This window comes from Stegostoma tigrinum, chromosome 5 (assembly GCF_030684315.1).
Source record: "Stegostoma tigrinum isolate sSteTig4 chromosome 5, sSteTig4.hap1, whole genome shotgun sequence".
Lineage (NCBI taxonomy): Eukaryota > Metazoa > Chordata > Chondrichthyes > Orectolobiformes > Stegostomatidae > Stegostoma > Stegostoma tigrinum.
Window position 1 is genome coordinate 45,799,397 of NC_081358.1, and position 13,766 is coordinate 45,813,162.

At 41.0% G+C, this 13,766-nt stretch overlaps 1 protein-coding gene across 3 annotated transcripts in view; it reads left to right on the forward strand.

The window, feature by feature from the left end:
* The window catches only part of slc35b3 (solute carrier family 35 member B3), a 48,704-nt gene that overhangs the window by 13,685 nt on the left and 21,253 nt on the right, over positions 1 to 13,766 (forward strand). For all 3 annotated transcript variants that reach the window (XM_048529501.2, XM_048529500.2, XM_048529502.2), the window contains exon 6: positions 2,502 to 2,599. In XM_048529501.2, the coding sequence (XP_048385458.1) occupies positions 2,502 to 2,599 (98 nt within the window). The remainder of the gene's footprint in view (positions 1 to 2,501; positions 2,600 to 13,766) is intronic.

Genomic DNA, 13,766 nt, shown 5'->3' on the forward strand with positions numbered 1-13,766 from the left:
CAAGTGCATTTCTTTTTTCAATGGATCACTTAAAGGAAAGAAATGCTCAAAAATGTATCTTATGAACAAAGTCAGTACAATTACATGTTTGAATAGTCAACTTGCAAAAGGTTTGACTTTTAAAAGTGTGCAGGTGCACTTTTTTAAAAACAGGAAAGCAAACCTATTCAATTTTGTCTGTAAAGCTTCTTAGAATTTCAGCATTATTTGTATAAACTGTTTTGATGTACTCAGTATTAAGTTTCGAGTGGTGAATACACATGAGGTCAACTGCCTGAGGGGTTGATAAAGTGGCAGATAGTCTCTTCAGAGACCAAATTTATTTTTCTAACGTATATTTGCTGCAACATAAAGCAGGGACACCTGCATTTTCACTGACCAGCAGTTTCTTTGGAGGAGTAAAATGCTTTGGCAGCTGTATAATTGTGAGTAAATCCAATTTTGATCTGGACAGTTTTTCCTTGAGAAGCAGAATTCTGCCTTCTAAGTACAATGGTCTACAACATTACGAAGTAAAACTAGCCTACAACGTTACAAAGTAAAACTAGCCTTTTAGACAAAATCAGTTAAAGCAGTCAAAGCTAGAATGAACTGATGGGCTGAGGAACTGCAGTCAGCTTGTGGTCAGAGGCTTTTCTAAGCCCTTCTCTCCACGCCTTTTTAGGACCTACTGAGGCATCTATTGTGGCCTTTTAATAAACAGCATCCCTTTCCTATTCCAACATCGCCCTGAAATTCATCCAGAGCATCCATTGGTTGTTAACCTTGTCAACTTTATCACATTTTGCTGATGCCACCAATGTTTCAGCAAAAACTAAATTTCATACAATTTCCTTCCAGAATGTCCACTGACATGAATATTCTTTGCCATCTACTTTAATTTCAGCAATACATCACGTCGTGACTTTGCTTTGTGCAAGTATTTGGCGCATGGGGTCATACCCTGCTCCTTACTGAAGTTTCCAGTCACTGCCATATTTTATACCATCAATCTTGCCCCAGGAATGATGACCTTTATCACGAAATCAGTTGCTTTTTCCCAAATCTTCAGCTGCTGCTTGTTTTTATAAGCACTTTATCTTGACCCCAATTCCACTCACGTGACAGCCCAAAATTCTCCTCCGAGTATGCTCCTTTCTCTTCTATCATGCCTGTGCATAACTTTGCTTGCACTCTTTTTAAATTTGTCTTGTTCTCCTCAGACTGCTCCTTATACACAATCTCCTGCCCATATTCATGACCAATGCTACAATCACTCATTTACCATGATCTCTACTGGTTTCTAGCATACATCACCCACATATTTCTCACTCTTTGTATTCTCACTAGGTTTAAAAAAACAGACTTACTTAGAATCACACTAACTATCTCTTAGCAGTTACTCCATCACCTCCACCTTTTGAACCTATCCCCAGTATAAATTCTTGAGTCATTCCTTTATGGACTGTGCAGCAATCCCACTGCTTAATTTCTTCACTTAGTTAAGTTGAGCTTACCAAACACAGAACTGCCTTGGTTACCCATTATCAGACCACTCCTGCTATTACTGTGTCTCATTTTCTCTGCTAAACATACCCACTACTCCAATATCATCCTGTAGATCAGAAGTAATTCCTAGCACATTGGCTCAACCTTCAGCAGTTTCTTTAACTCCCATTTCCAACAAAAATGAGTATTGTATGGCTTCTGTTGTCAGTCACATTGCAACCACCTGTTTAGCTGCTTCTGCTGCTCCCCCTTCTCCCTTGGGCCTTCACCCTGCTTCTTTCTCATCTCTCTCTGAATGTTTAATGTGACCCATCTTCTTTTCCCTTGATCCAATAGAGTCTCCTTTGTAAATACAAAAAGCTAGAAATGCTCAGCAGGTCAGGCAGAATATATGGAGCAGAGATGGATTTCTCATTTCAAGACTTTAATCTTCAGAATGGTCCGACAAGTCTGTCCCTCGCGATGTAAATGCAGTTGAGTATTTATCAGCATTTTTTGATTTTGATTTCCAGCATCCACAGTATTTTACTCTTGTAAAATGGTCATTCCTCCTCAAATAGTGTCCACCTCCCTCTTTAAAATTGCCAGCGTCAATGCCTTCTCCAAGGGATCCAACTTTATTCCTTCCGTCCTTGCAAGTTCCATTTTCACTCTTCCTATTTTGGGCTGTTATGCACTTCTGCACCACCATGTGACTTTAGTCAACACAATGTTGAGCTCTCTGCTTAAACCTTTCCAACTAAACAACCCTCCGTGTCAGTTCTAGCCTCCTGTTTACTTTTGGAACTTCTGGCATAAACTGAGATGTTGGTGTATGCTTGCAGCATTGTTAATGCAAGCTTGTGTAGTTTAAACACAAAGCTTTTTCGGTTTTGCCAACAAGGGAGAATTACTGAAATAAGCATCTCCATTTTTGTTTTAATTATTGAAATCATAATAGCATGTTATGTTTGACCAAAGTGGATGATTGTGATTGTGTTATGCTTATGATTAGTTTGAAAATTGTTTTCCAGGCATAGTGTTTATCTCAATGGCACTTTGTGCTGATGCAGTTATTGGAAACGTACAAGAGAAAGCTATGAAATTGCATAATGGTTCAAATTCAGAAATGGTAGGTGATTTCATTTCCTACTTGCTTGGCCAATTTATATCAGTAGCTGCTGAGGATTTTACAGTGTGGACCAAATTCAAATTAATGTAGGCTTTTTGAAGTAACCATTGTGCTATGCTTGTTCTGAAGTTTGATTTATGCAGCAAGAATGTTCTTTAAGACCGCAATGCCCAATATTGTAAGATTTTGAAGGTTAAGTTATTGAAAAGTGCCTTCCATATCTATATCTTGTTTGAAATAGAAACAGTTTTACAATTTTAAACCAGTTTATGGTATACAATTTGATATGAATATACCTTGCTACGGTTTTGTTGTACTAAAGCTAACCATTACGTACAGGTCTCATATTGCTTTTTCACTTTATTTGCTATTCTGTGAGCTAAGTTTTTTTTTATTGAGAAAAGAAATCACTGTACTTTTTTACAAAGTGTTTTCTATTGCTGACTGAATTCGTGGAGATGTTGAGGTAGCAACCATAATCCTTTTTGTTTGATAGATATGTAAGTCATGATTTGGGCACTACTATATGTTGATCAGGAGGAATAATCTTCCAGTTTGCTTAACAGACTTAAATATGGAACTGTATTTGCATTCAGTGGCTAAAAGTCTGTGTGATAATGAAAGTTATTGACAATTCCATGACAAAGTCAAATCAAAGTGAAGTTGTGCCTTCAGCAGGGTTCAAAATACTCTTCATTTTTAAGTCTATCTCTCGATTTCTCAGAGGCTACCTTTTGGTTCCCAAGAGCTCCTTTTTCAGTCTCTGCTTCCCTTGTTCAGTAATGCACCCACATAGAAATAACATCTTCTGTATTTGTTTTGATATATGGGGGGTTTGGACTCTTATTGGAAGCAGGATAAGAAGATTTCATCAATATCCCTGTTAATCATTGCTGCATTAAACTTAAATCTATACCTTGGAAGGAAAGTATTCATTGCCTACATACAATCATATATTTAAATTAGCACAAAACAACAGGCATTAGTTAAAAGCAGGTGCTTTTTATCAAAAATATTACTGACACATTTCTATACACCAAGCCATCACCCGAAAATGCAGTTTCTGCAGCCAAGTGAGATCGCCACTAAACTGTTTGTTGTTCACCTCTGACATAGCCACTCCACCTCAAGTAATTCATAATACATGGGAAGATTTATGATGTGGTGATACATACATACATTTTATGAAGTATAACTGTTCAGTCTTAAAATATACAGTTGACAGTGTTCATTACAATCATAAATGAGCAGGAGGCTATTCAGCCTCAGTCTTTCCTATTTATTTAATACTAGTACGACGAATTGAACACAGACGTCTTTTAATCAGACTATCCCCATAACCCTTTATGCCACTGGTAATCAGAAATCTATCATCCCTACTTTAAGCTACTCAAAAACTGAACTTCCAAAGCATTTTATGGCAGCAAATACCGGAGATTCATTACCCACCGAGCAAATGATAAATTCTTCTCATCTCGGTTCAAAGTGGCATCGCCCTTTTTAGAATTATCTGCCCAACTGAAGGAAACCTTGTACCTGAATCTGCCCTGTCTATCCCTTTTTAATTAATTTGTAACTTTTTCAATGAGCTTTGGTATTGTTTGAAACTAAAGAATACAAGCCTAGTTTGCCTAAATTGACTTCATAAAGGCATTCCCACCATCTTGGGAACAAATCTGGTGAGCGTCTGACGCATTTCCTTTATGGCAATAATTATCCTTTCTGAACAAGACCAAAATGACACACACTACTCCTGGTGTGGTCTAACCAAGCTCCTATACATTTGAAGCAAAATGCCACCATTCCTCCTGTATTCAAACTATCAGTGATAAAGGCTAACATTGCAGTGGTCTTCCTAATAGCTTACTGTACCTACATGCTAGCCTTGAGGAATTCATTGGCAACGCCACCTAGGACATTTCTGGGTTTCTGCTCCCAGAAGGTTTCCACTCTCCAGGACCCCCATGTTCCAGACTTTTTGTTGGTGACTTTCTTAGTCTTCCTCTCCCTCATGCTTTTTATCCTTCCACCATCCACCCCCCACCTCCTTTGTTGAAAAATTCCTTCAGTGAAAAGATTCTCAAGTTGTTTCTGCTCTCCACACCAAAGGGTGGACCCACTTTGCAGACGGTTTGACAGAACTACTCGGGTAAATGTGCCCAGTCTGTCACCATCCTGACTGGTTTTCTCCAAATGTTTATGCTGCTGGGTGAGATGGGAAGAACTGGATGAGTTTTACTCAAGCCCGGAGATTGCAAGAACTGCAGATGCTGGAATCAGAGACAATACAGTATGGAGGAACACAGTAGGCCAGAGGAGCAGGAAAGATGATCCGGGTCAGGAACCTTCAGAAATGGGAAAGAGAAAGGGAGCTGGGAAGTAAATAGGAGGGGTATGGCTGGGGAAGGTAGGTGGGATGGTGATAGGTGAATGCAGGCAGGGAATGGTGGGGATTGGTCAGTGGGAAGTGTGGTGCAAATAGTTGGGAGAGAAGATGGTCAGGTTGTATCAGGCCAAGGAGGTGGGGATGAGAGGGAGGCTTGAACATGGGATGAGGCTGGGAGTGGGGAGCTTTTAAAACTGGTGAATTCCATGTTAAGGCCATCAGGCTGTAGGGTCCCAAGGCGGAATATGACATGTCGCTTCTCCAGTTTGCGGGTGGCGTCTTGTGACACTGGAGGAAGCCCAGGATGGGCATGTCACCCGGGGAGTTAAAATGGTTGGTGACTGGAAGGTGTTATCATTTGTCCCATACAGAGTGCAGATGCTCTACAAAATGGTCTCCAAGTCTACGCTTGGTCTCACCGATGTAGAGGAGGCCAAAGCAGGAGCAGCAGATACAGTCACCCAAGTTGGCAGATGTACAGGTGAACCCGTGCCTGATTATTGAAGGTTTGCTTTGGGCCTTGAATGGAGGTGAGGGGGCAGGTGTAGCACTTGCTGTGGTTGCAGGGAAAGGTGCCAGGTGTGGTGAAATTAGTGCGGAGTGGATGAGGGAGTCGCAGAGAGAGCAGTCGCTACAAAAGTGAGATATGGGTGGGGAGGGAAATATCTCTTCTGTTGTGGGGTCAGATAGTAGGTGGCGGAAGTGGTGGACAATGATCTGCTGAATACAGTGTTTGACGGGGTGATATGTGAGGTCAAGGCGGGGGGGGGGGATTCTGTCTTTAATTCTGTTGAGGGCAGAAAATGCAAGAGATGTGTTTGAGAGCATTTTTGATCACTGGAGTGGGAATGTTGCGGTCCTTGAAACAGGAGGACATCTGGGATGTTTGGGAGTGTGTCACCCCGTATTGAGAGCAGACACTGAGGCAGAGGGATTGGAAATAGGGGATTGCACTCTTGCAGCAGGGTGGGTGAGAGGAGGTGTGGTCCAGGTAGCTATGAAGAGTTGGTGGGCTTGAAATAGATGTCAGAAACTGAGGCTTTGGACAAGAAAAAGAAGGAAATATATGTCAGGTATAGAGAGCAGGGATTGAGTGAATCCCTAGAAGAGTATAAATAGAGTAGGAGTGTACTTAGAGGGAAATCAGGAGGGGACATGAGATAGCTTTAGCAAATAGGGTTAATGAGATTCCAAAGGGATTCTACAAATATATTAAGGATAAGAGGGTAACTAGAGAGAGAATAGGGCCCCTTAAAGACCAGCAAGGCCACCCATGTGTGGAACCACAGGCGATGAGCGAAATACTAAACAAGTATTTTGCATCAGTCTATACTGTGGAGAAGGACATGAGAACTTTGGGAAATAAATACTAATGTCTTGAAAAATGTCCATATTATGGAGGAGTAGGTTTGAGACATCTTAAAACGCATAAAGGTGGATAAAACCCCAGTACCTAATCAGGTGTACCCTAGAACTTCGTGGAAAGCTACAGAAGTGATTACTGGGCCCCTTGCTGAGATATTTGTCATCAGTAGCCACAGGTGAGGTGCTGGAAGACAGGAGGTTGGCTAATGTGGTACCACTCTTTGTAAGATAGGTAGTAACAAAAAGCAGGGAGCAGTAGACTGGTGACCCTGACATGTGTGGTGGGCAAGTTGTTGGAAGGGATCGTGAGGGACAGGATTTATATATATTTGGAAAGGCAAGGACTGGTTGTGGATCATCAACATGGCTTTGTGCATGATCATCTCACTAACTTGATTAAGTTTTTTTTGAAGAAGTAACAAAAAGGATTGAAGACAGACTGGTGGACATGATCACATGGACTTCAGTGAGGCATTTGATAAGGTTTTGCATGGTAAACTGGTTAATAAGGTTCGATCACATGGAGTACAGGAAGAACTAGCAATTCGGATACAGAACTGGCTTGAAGGTAGGAGACAGGCTGCCGAGGAAGAGTTGAATTTTCGACTGGAACACCCAAAGTCTTGCCTCTGGAAGAGGAGAATCCAAAACTACAGTGCGTAGGATTAAGGTGAGAGAGGAAAGATTTAAAAGGGACCCAAGAAGACAACTTTTTCACACAAGAGGGCGATGTGTGTCTGGAATGAGGTGCCAGAGGAGGTGGTGGAGGCTGGTACAGCTACAACATTTAAAAGGCATCTGGATGGGCACATGAATAGGAAGGGTTGAGGGGGATATGGGCCAAATGGAACTAGATTAATTTAGGGTACCTGGTCAGCATGTATGAGTTTGACCCAAGGGTCTGTTTCCATGCTGTACATCTGACTTCATGACTGTGAAATAGGGGTGTATGATGGACAATCTTGGCTCTATCCCTTTACAGTGTGCTGTAGCACATTGGAACTTCAACCCCAAGCTAGCACACTGGCATGCCAATTCTTGAGCACCCAGAAACAGTAAATTAGAGTTGCTTTGTAACCAATGCTCATATATCCTTGGAAGGATAAAACGCAAGCATGCCTTTCACCCAGAATTTTCTTGACTGATCACTTCTGCAGTTTTGGACACAATCTACATGAGACGGGTTTTTGGCTGAGACCTGGTCAATCAGCTCCTCAATAAAAACTGAAAGAACTGCAGATGCTGTAAATCAGGAGCAAAAATGCTGCCTTGAGATTCTTCAGGTACAGTATTCCATGGTCCCCCTCAGGACAATCTTGAGGGATTTTCTTGACAGCTGTTGAATTAACAACATTCACAGGTATTTTTTGGTAGTGTCCATTAGTTAAGAAAAATATATGGTGTGCCTGAAAGTTCAATAAATCTGTGATTATGATCCATCATCATGGGACCACCTCCCTCCCTTTGCAGCACCTACCCTCACCTAGAACCCTTTGCACATCCTCTTGTTCTCCCCACTCCACTTTACAGTCACCTGGCTCTGACTGCAGCCTCCCTGAGCAGTCTCTGAGGAGTGTGCAGCAAGTCAGCATCACTGAAACAGTCTGAGAGAATAGATGTGCATGAGATGGTCAGTAACACCAGGAGATTTTTTAAAAAGTGGCAGAGATCCCCTTCTTCCTGTTTTCTATCTTTTCAAGCTAAAGTGTGAAATAATAGAAAAACGGGTGGATGGTTGGTCGATATTTTGTCAATGTCTTTTTTGATTGATTAGTTTAAATCAAGAGATGTTATTAGAGCCGAAGAGTATAGTTTTAAAAGTTCACTTTGGAAGTATTTAACATCCAAATGAATTAATTAAATAGATTGGCTGGACAGAACTCTAATGTGTTGTGCATCCAGATTACAAGCTGGAGGATGCTAGTGCAATCTATGGTGATCATGCCTTCAGAAAGTGTTGTCTGCTCAAGAAACCCCAGCTCAAAGTTAATGTTCTCGAGTCCAAGCTGCGAACACTGCAAAACATCAGAGAGGGGGAGAGTTCCCTGCCATTGTTTCAGGGGACAGTCACATCCCTTTGATTAATGATGTGAAATTTGACACTGTCATTGATCAGGGATCAATGTACAATCACCAAATTCCTGGATGACCCAAAAATTGGTGGGAAGGCAAATCGTGAGGATGAAACTAGGTGTCCAGAGGTTAAGGTTAAAAGGCAGGTTAAGGTGTTAAAGGCAAGTTAAAAGGCGGTGGACTAAAACTTGACAGATGGAATATAATGTGGGAAAATATTAGGTGATACACTTTGATAGGAAGAATAAAAGAGCTAAATATTATTTAAATGGGGCTAGACTTCAGAGAGCTGCAGCAGTGAGGGATTTGGGGTCCTAATTCATGAATCTGAAACAGCGAGCATCCAAGTCAGGTGGGTTATAGGGAAGGTAATTGGAATGTTAGCCTTTATTTCAAAGGGAATAGAGTGTAAAATACAAAATGTCTTGTTAAAGGTATACAAAGCAGTACTCTGACCACAGCTAGGAACCTGTGAACAGTTTTGGCCTACTTTCTTAGGGAAAGATACACAGGAACTGGAGGCAGTCAAGAAAACATTCATTGGTTTGATCCTGGGTGTAGGGAATTTTTCTTCTGAAGCAAAGTTGAGCAAATTGGGCTAGTACTCATTGGCACTTAGAAGAATCAAAGGAGACCAAAATTGAAACCCATAGGATTCCTTCGGTACTTGACATGGTAGATGCAGAGATGTTTTGCCTTGTAGAAGAGTCTAGGATGAGAGTAAGGAGTTGCCCATTTAAGTCAGAGGTGATGAGGAATTGTTACTCACAGGATGGAGAGTATGTGGCACAGCCTACCCATGAACAGGCTACTTTTTGAGGTAGTAATGTAATAGGATTAATTTTTTAAAATCTCATAGTTAAGGATCTACCAGGGGATAGCACTCATAGCATGATAAAACTTCAAATTCAATTTGAGGGAGAGCCACTTGGTTCTCAAACCAGGATCCTTCACTTAAATAATGACAATTAAGTAAATCATAGAATCGCTACAGTGTGGAAGCAGGCTATTCGGCCCACCAAGCCCATGCTGACCTTCTGAAGAACATCCCACCCAGACCTACTCCCTAACCCAACTCTGTAAACCTGCATTTCCCATGCACCTAGCCTGCACATCTTTGGACTGTAAGAGGAAACTGAAGCACCTGGAAGAAACCCACTCCGACATAGAGAGTTGTGTAAACTCCACAGGATAGCCGAGGGTGGAATCAAAACAGGGTATTTCTGCATCTGGGAGGCAGTAATGCTAACTACTGAGGCACCATTCTACTGCCCACCCAAATCACAACTGCTAAGCAAAGATTTATTCCAGTCAAAAAGAAGGTCTCGGTGAGAAAGGTGAACCACCCATTGTTTTAAGAGGCGATCAAACAGAGTATTGAATCAAAATATAGCATACAAAGTTGCTAAAAGTAGTGATAGGCTTGAGGGTTAGGACTTTTTTCAGGAAACAGCATTAGATGACCAAAGAGTTCATAAAAAGGGAAAAATCATCATTGATATGAAAGTAAATTGTTAGAAATATATCAAGGAACAAATGACCACAGCCGCCTCAGTTTTATGAAAAGTAAGACCGCAGCTAAAGTGAGTATGGGACCCTTAGAGGATGCAACTGAGGACTTGATATTGGGGAACAGCAAAATTGTCGATGGTTTAAATTAAAGTTCTTGCATCAATCTTGACAGTGGAGGACACTAAATATCTCAAATGTCAGATAAGCAGGATGTTAATGGGAAGAAGGATCTTTAACAAGATCCTATCACTAGCCAAATATTTCACAAACTAGTTGGACTGATGGCAGATATTTCACAGGATGTGATCACCTACATCCAAGGATTTTAAAGAAAGTGGCTACAGAGATAATGGAGGCATTGTTCGAAACACTCTGGATTGGGGAGGGTTTCATGAGATTGGAGAACTGCTACTGTAAGACATCTGTTCAAGAAATGAGACTGAGAGCAAGAAACTTTAGGCCAATTAGCCTGACATCTGTTATGCATTTTAGTAGGGAGAATCAAATGATAGTTTTGAAATAAGTGAAAAGCAGAGGGATCTGGGTGCTCTTGAGCATGAAGCACAACATATTAGCATGGAGGTGCAGCAGGTAATTTACACAAATGGAATTTCAGGTTTTATAGCTTGGGGGTTAAACTTTAAAATCAGAAGTCTTGTTACAAGTGTCCAGAATGTTGGTGAGGCCATATCTGAGTACTGTGTACGATTTTGATCCTCTTACTTAAAATCAATATGCTGGCATTGGAGGTAGTTTGAAAGAGTTTTAGTAGGCTGACCTCTGCCTTTAAGGAACTTATCAAGAATGGCTAAACAGATTAGGCCTTTATTCATTAGAGTTTAGGAGATTGTGGTGTTCTGTTATTGAAACATAAAAGATGATGAGGGGTCTTATTGAGATGTTTCCACTACTGGGGAGTTTCAAACTAAGCGACATAATTATAGGAGGGGAGGCAATGGTGTAGGGGCTGGGCAAGTATTCCAGAAGCCCAGGTTAATGCCGCCATGGCAGATGATAAAATTGGAATCCAAAAAAGGAAAACCTATGAAATTTAAAAAGCTAGCCAAATGGTGACCATGTAACCATTGTCACTGATTATAAAAACCCATCTGCTTCACTAAGGTCCTTGTTTTGAGGAACACCTGTCATTATTTGATCTGGCCTACGTATGAATCAGACCCACGGTAATGTAGTTGGCTTTTACTTGCTTTTCAAAATTGCCGTGGTAGCCCACTCCAGTCAAGAGATAATTAAAGATTGGGTAATAAGTCCTGGCTGAGCCAGCAACACCCAAATCCCATGAACAAATACAAAACAGAGGCAGGGCCATTCATTTAAAACTGAAGTGCATTTCTTGTCTGACAGTAGTGAATGATTTGGAATTCTCTACCCAGAAAGTTGAGGGTGGATTGAGGTAGATTTTTGAAATATTAGAAAATTGAGATCTTTGAGAGTCTGGCAGAAAAAAAGGAGTTGAGGCAGGGCATGCTTGAGGGGACGAATGTCGTACTGCTGCTCCTATTTCCTGCGGTCGTATCCCTCATCACCTTTTTAGAAGCTCCTGTCATGCCCCTGCACCAATATGACCGCTCCTCTCATTCCAACTCCCCAGAAAAACCACATGAGACTCAACATTAATTCTGTTCCGCTCTCTACAAATCCCATCAGAACTGCTGACTTTCTCCACAACTTTTCATTTTTTTTTTAAATTTCAGTTCCTCAGAGTCTGCATTCCTAAAACCAAGGATTTCAACCATCAGCTATACAGGTCACTCAGACCTAATGTCAAACATCCTGTGCATTGAAGATGGTTTTTCCAGACTGATAGCTGGAAGAAGTGAGTCATCCTAGGATATGTTGGAAAGATTGACATGTATCCACTGAAGTTAAGAGAGTGAGAACTGACTAGATTGAATTATACAGGATTCTGAATTGTCTTTGACATAATAGACATGGAAATGATGTTTCCTCTAGTGGCTGAGGCCAAAACTAGGGACCACTATTTTAACACAGTTGAGGCAAAACTATTTCTGAGACATAGATCTACAGCATCAGGAAAAGGCCCTTCAGACCGCTAAGTCTGTGCCAGTTAAAAGCAAACACCTAACTATTCTAATCCCATTTTCCATCTCTTGGTACATAGCCTTGTATGCCTTGGCATCACAAGTACACATCTGAATATTTCTTAAATATTATGAGGATGTATGCCTCTACCAGTCTCGCAGGCCATGTTATTTTGGAACACTCTGCCTAACAGCACTAGAAGAAGTGGCCTCTTTTTGAATTTTTAAAGGCAGAGTTAAGACCATAAGAAAGGAAACAGGAATAGGCCATTTTGTCTCTTGAGCCTGCTTCACCATTCAGTTTGGTGAAGGATATGGTTGATCCAGCATTCCTCACATCCATTTTCTGTCTCTTCCTTGTAACCCTTGAATTCCCCACCTGAACAAGAATCTTAGCCTTAAGTGTACACAGACTCTGACTCCACATCTGTCTATGGCAAGGAGTTCCAGAGACTCTTGACCCTCAGAAAAAAGAAATTCTTTCTTGCCTCAGGGTTAAATTGGTGCCACTTGATTCTGAGACTTTGCTTTGGTCCTAGACTCCTTTTCTGTTGCAGAATCCTGCAATTTCTCTCCAATTAAATAATATTCTGTTCTTTTATTCTCCCTTCTAAAATGAGCAACTTTACATTTTCCCACATTATACTTCTTTTTCCAACCTTTTGCCTACTTACTTAACCTATCACAATATCTCTATAGACTGTTTGTTTATATCCTTCTTGCAACTTGCCTTTCCACCTAATTTTTGTGTCATCTGCAAACTCTACATTCACGTCCTTCTTCCAAGTCATTAATGTATGTGCTAAACAGCGGTGGTCCCAGCACTGTGAAGCTCCACTGGTCACAGGTCACCAACCTGAAAAAGAATATCTTATCCCCATTGCTGTTTCCTGTCCATTGAGCCAATTCTCTATCTGTGCCAAGTACTACCTCAAACACCCTGGGGTCTTATAACTTGACCTTCTGTAGAGTACTTTGCTAAATGTCTTTTGGCTCCCCTCTAATCACTTTTTTAGGTATTTTCTTCATAGGTAGGAGAATCAGAAGGTATTAGGGGTTGATGGAAATATGGAATTCAAAGCCAAAAAGATTAGCCATGTTCTTATTGAATGATGGAGCAGGCTCATGGAGTCAAATGACCAACTTCTGTTTCTATTTCTTACGTTCAGTTGTCTGAATATTGGTGTTCAGCATGAGGAATGACCTCTGCTATCATGCCAGTCACTGAAGCTCCAGTTATGCGAACTCTCACAGTCCCAAAGTCCTGTTGCTCCTGGGAGCTCTGCTGTCATTGACTTTTGGCTCTGAGGATTAGCCTTATGTTTTTTTCTCAACTATTTCTGTTTTATTCTATGCTTTAGGCTAATTCTACCACCTACATTGTTAGGTACTTACCTTTGGTATCTCTGGGATGTTGGTTTCGACTTCTACCAACCATGAGACTGTTGGCTCCTATATCCTTAAGGAATGTTCTCACACCTGTGATGTCTTGTGATACTCCCTTTTGTCTGCAGCCATAATTTACAGGTTATTAAATACAGCTCTCTAGTGTCTAAGACCTCTCTGTTTATGTGCCTCTTGATGTGTTTTCTCAATCTCTCCTGATATCAGGGTCTCATGAAACTTGCAAATGCAAAGACGCCTACATATTCAACTCTGGAGTCACATTCCTTATACACCCCTCATCTGAGTCTGCTTCTGAAGGTTAATGGTCCAGATTGCAGGTTATTTCCAATAGACACTCATTTTCTTAAAGCTCCTTTAGATA